This window comes from Macrobrachium nipponense, chromosome 28 (assembly GCF_015104395.2).
Source record: "Macrobrachium nipponense isolate FS-2020 chromosome 28, ASM1510439v2, whole genome shotgun sequence".
NCBI classification, from domain to species: Eukaryota; Metazoa; Arthropoda; class Malacostraca; order Decapoda; family Palaemonidae; genus Macrobrachium; species Macrobrachium nipponense.
The window spans coordinates 9,073,492-9,078,157 of NC_087217.1; the positions used below are offsets into that span (position 1 = coordinate 9,073,492).

The following is a 4,666-nucleotide window of genomic DNA, read 5'->3' on the forward strand; positions in this document are numbered from 1 at the left end:
TAATTCTTAATTTAGATAATTACAGATGCCTGTTGGTTCTAGTTAGAGGCTGTGGTATGGTATCTTTGTAATTGTCATTGATTACAAGTGATTGAAAGTTGTATTTCCTGTAATTCTTTGGAAAATTATGGTTGTGTGCGGTAAGGGCTGAAATCCTCTTTTTCAGTACGTGTAATTTCAGATATTTGTTCGTTTAATGCGATTTGAAGTCATTTCCGTGTGTGAGGTTAAAATAAAGGTTGGTCATTTCTTCTTTCTCTCCCGATTCCAGAATATTTATGCTCTGCCTCTTAGGTATTCGTGTTTGAATTTCTAAGGCAATTGGTAACGCTGTTTACGATATAATTTTAGTATACTATCGTACCCACCGCTTCAAAATTGACGGTAAAATCAGAGAAGGATGAGACGGGACGCCCTGGTCTTTGGAGGTTATGTAACTTTTTTTAGCTAAGGAAACTTCAATCTGTATTAGTGATATATGAGCGAGTGGTGAAGGGGTGTTGGCTTCGGGGTTGGATGAAGGCATTTATATAGGTGCTACAATAAAACATTTGGATACTCATTGCGTCGTATTTTTTAATTATGATTTGATTGTATGTGAAGTAAATTCAAGTACTATCTTTTTAATTGTGTAAAACTGTCCTCTGCCTGAAGGATACAGGCAATTACAATTTTCATGTATAGATTCTTAGAATTATGGGTAAACATGATCTCCTGCCGAGTGACGATGCCCTCAAGTCATTTTCACAGATGTTGTAACTGGAATCTTGAAGATGTTCATTCATATTGACTGGAGGGTTCGAAAATCTCTTGTTCGGCCGTATTGCCGTAAATGAACATCCTCCTAATTTAGTTTTTTTTGGTTTTTTTTTCTTTTTTTTTGGTGGGGGAGGGGTATATATCCTTTCAGTTCACTTACCATTTAGGTAACCCTAGCAGTTCGTGAAAGTTGTTGTACTTTTATGGTTGATTGCCATTGTTGCCTGTTGAAGAAGTTAGAATACATTTCACTTTCTGCTTATAATGCAGAATTGATATTTCAGTATTAGGGGCGGTATTGGTGTCTGTACATGTGCGGAGTATTTTCTATTTTGTTGAAGCACTTTCAGCTCTTAGTAAAAAGCCACGGAAAAGAGATCAGAAGTGGCAGCTGTATGAAACTTTAACGACAGACCATCATGGCAGTCAAATGTTAACCCATTTTATGGCTATGGTTCCACAGAGTACATTCGAAGCGGTTTTTTTTTTTTTTTTTTTTTTTGGGGGGGGGGGGAGCCGAATGCACTGTTTGATTATTTAAAAGAAAAATGAATTTCTCTCTCTCTCTCTCTCTCTCTCTCTCTCTCTCTCTCTCTCTCATGAAGAAAAGCTAATACAGTTAACCGCTTTCTCTTTTGTAATCTTTGACAGTTATTGATTTAATCTTCTAGTAGCATTTATTTCATGGCTTTTCCCAGTTTCTGGAAGGAATTGACGCTTGTGTATTATAAACGTTTATTTGTGAAAAAACTAATTACATTTTTAGGAACTCAACCAAACAAGTTTTTATTGTAAAAAATTTACATAACAGTGACTAGCGGAAACAAAACATCAACGGGATCGGAGTCTTAATCCTGGAGTTTCACTGGTAAACCGGTTGTGGCTTATAGACTGGCTCAGAGTATCCCTTGGGCTTGAAGGTGATTGGGGGTCCATATTCATGGGGGTACTGGGCCTCTCCATAGTAGGACACTTCAGCTTGGTAACCGTTGTAATGATCAGCAACATAGTTCACCTGAAAATAAAAAAACACCGGTGTTATGAATGTTGCCATTTTCTTTTGTTGTTAACATTCCAGTGATACCCTTTATTTGTATACTTATATTTATCCCGTTATTTTCGTTTATTTGCTTGATAAAATGGTGATTATCCATTTTTTGGTAGGTCCTAGAAAAATATTTTTACTAAATGGTGACTCGGTGAGCAAGCCGAAATTCGCAAGCCCTCAGTACAAATAATAAATACTGCGCTTTGAAATGGAACATTACCGTTTGCTTGCGTCCGTCGGGAAGCTGTACGGTGTAAGATCCTTTGACGCTTTTGCCATCGGAGTCCTCGTTGTGGCCGAAATCTGTTCCGGCGTAGTCGTCCTTCACGCCGTAGGCGTAATTGTAAGGAATCGGATCCTGTTGCAAGATGATTTGTATTAGTACAGTGCTGGAGGTTTCATCGCATTTATAATAGCTGTCTGACTTGGCGTGGATTCTGAATGATTGCTTTAAGTTTAAACGGGACCCTAATTATAATGATGAAGTTCCATCTGAAAAATTTTGTTCTTTTTGTGTGAAATGCAAATTAAAAAATGCTTAACGAGGCCATTGCTTTGACCATACACGTTTCATTAGACTGTCATATTACAACCTGCTAAAGATTACGTCGAGGAGGCAACGAAGGTTCAAACTCACCTCCTTGTAGAGTGTTGGTGGAGCATACGGATCTGTAGGGAGGGCAGTAGCCAATCCAGCAAGGAGCACTATTACTGCTGCAACCTGCAAATACATATTGGTGCTCATTTTTTCTAATGTAGTTTTACTTATATATATACTTTCTTATGGGTACCCCATCTCAGATCATTCTCGATACTTAGAAGGTTAAGATTAAGAGGTTTATCCATTAGAATTCTTTATATATATAATACTTATAATATATTAAATTATTATAATAATTATATATATATATATATATAATATATATCATATATATATATTCTTATTATATAATATTATATATATATATTATACCTACATATATATATATATAATTATCACTTCACTGTGATTCTTATAAATTATTCGAGCTACAAATGTCCTTTGATATCTAATTCGCTCTACCTAGGAATTGATATATTTGATATATGTAAACCGAAGGGGAATTTTTAGTTGATAATTTCGTCCCCTCATGGGATCGAACCACCGTCCAGCGGACAGGACGAGATCAGGACGACAGTGATGTTAGCGATTCGGCTAATAAGTGAAAATATATCAATTCCGAGGTAGAGGGAATTATATATATATATATATATATATATATATATATATATATATATATATATAATATATATATATATATGTGTGTGTGTGGTGTGTATGTGTGTGTGTGTAACTGTTGGGTAAATGACGATGTAACATTTTGCTATTGAAGAACCAGAAATAGAAATCAGTTTAGGGATCTGTAAAGATCATGTAGAGCATTGCACTTTTTGTGATAATTTTTATGATTGTCATTTGGACATCATTGGTTAACTGTTATATTCTCTCATCCTGATGGTTTGTTGAAAAATATGGAGGCAGAGTATTATTGTCTGGTTGGTGGTTATTATTGTTATTATAATTTGATTATTTTAAGTAAGGTATTTTGAAGTTAATAAGTCATAGTGTTGATGACTATTTGCGGTATTAGTAAACAAGGTTTGGTTGTTTATTTATTTTATGTACTTGAGATTTATTTTTTAGCCAACTTGATTTTTAAGGCACTCAAATTTAAAGGTAGCCTAAGTTTTGAATAAGCGGAGAAAAGGAGGTCATTTTGCGTTTAATTCATGATTTAGGTTTATGTAGAGAAAATGTCTGGAGTTCATCAAAATTTGACCAGCAATCTGAATTTAGTTTAAAAGGAAAAAAGAACTGCAGTCTTTGAGGTAATTTATGAAATTGTTAAAAGATGTCACGTGACACCTTTTAAAATAGTTTCCTTCGAATGTTTATAATCTTTTTGGTATAAGTTGGTTTTACAAAGTATCAGAAACGTGTAACGCAAAGCTTGTGAAATTGTAGACTAACTGAAAAATAACCATCTTATGAAAATGTTAATCTTGATTAGAGTTTTGAGGTTAAAATGGCCCTCTTTATGGGTTTGGAGTGGAAATTACCTTGTAAAACATTTTGTGGGATGTGGTCTGCAGGAATGGTATTCTCGAGAATCCCAGGTGATGTAGTACAGACCAGTAGTGTTGATGAGAGGAGATGTTGTTTATGTGGGACGTCGGAGGAAACGACTGGTATAGTGACGCTCTCTACCCAGCCCTTTTATACTCATTGGTTGGTCTCCCGCTCTTTCTCTTGAAACTCTTTCGCTCCTCCTCCATCTGTTCCTCTAAAGAGAGAGAGAGACAGTCGTTCGTTTCTCCCTTTCTTGACCTTGACGATGAACGTTGTTGAACTGATGAGAGAGAAAAGGCGAGGAACATCAAGAGGCAGAGAAGCTATTGTTAAACTATACAGTTCCTACGCCATCGGCCTTTGTATTTCCATGGCAATTAATCGATTGATGGCTTAGTAATGTGTTTGTCATTTGTATCATCATCAGTAAGGTTATTTTTTCGCTGATTATTACCTAGCCATAACTTGTTGATTTTTGTGACTGAAAGGTTATTCAATATAAGGTACACTGTATTACTGTATTACTGATCTTAGAGGGAAGATAGTTTATGCCAAAGCCTAATGAACGAGAAAATGTTCACGTTGCTTTTTCTTCTACTAGACTTACTCCCTCATCGAGGTCATTGTTTTTGATGAGCTCCTCCGGCTGTTAGTGTCTTGAAGGGCTGATTTCATAATTGCTTTTGGGCAAATATTTTTCGGATCGATACCCAGCCTGACTCCAATTCTCCCTATTTAGTATCTGGGTC

The 4,666-nt window shown here is 35.7% G+C and overlaps 1 protein-coding gene across 1 annotated transcript; it reads right to left on the reverse strand.

Moving 5' to 3' along the window:
• Nucleotides 1-1,477: 1,477 nt before the first annotated feature.
• Nucleotides 1,478-4,041, reverse strand: LOC135201278 (cuticle protein 18.6-like). The gene is made up of 4 exons (XM_064230152.1): nt 3,908-4,041; nt 2,445-2,528; nt 2,028-2,165; nt 1,478-1,774 (listed from the first exon to the last, which is right to left on the reverse strand). Exons 1-4 carry the CDS (start codon nt 3,917-3,919, stop codon nt 1,622-1,624), a joined length of 387 nt encoding a protein of 128 aa, XP_064086222.1. The 5' UTR covers nt 3,920-4,041; the 3' UTR covers nt 1,478-1,621.
• Nucleotides 4,042-4,666: the final 625 nt, after the last annotated feature.

Excerpts from the sequence above, each read along its gene's own strand:
- LOC135201278 (XM_064230152.1), bottom strand. Across the intron at positions 2,166-2,444 it reads CACCAACACTCTACAAGGAG|GATCCGATTCCTTACAATTA; the intron begins GTGAGTTTGAAC and ends ATCTTGCAACAG. Across the intron at positions 1,775-2,027 it reads CCGACGGACGCAAGCAAACG|GTGAACTATGTTGCTGATCA; the intron begins GTAATGTTCCAT and ends TTTTATTTTCAG.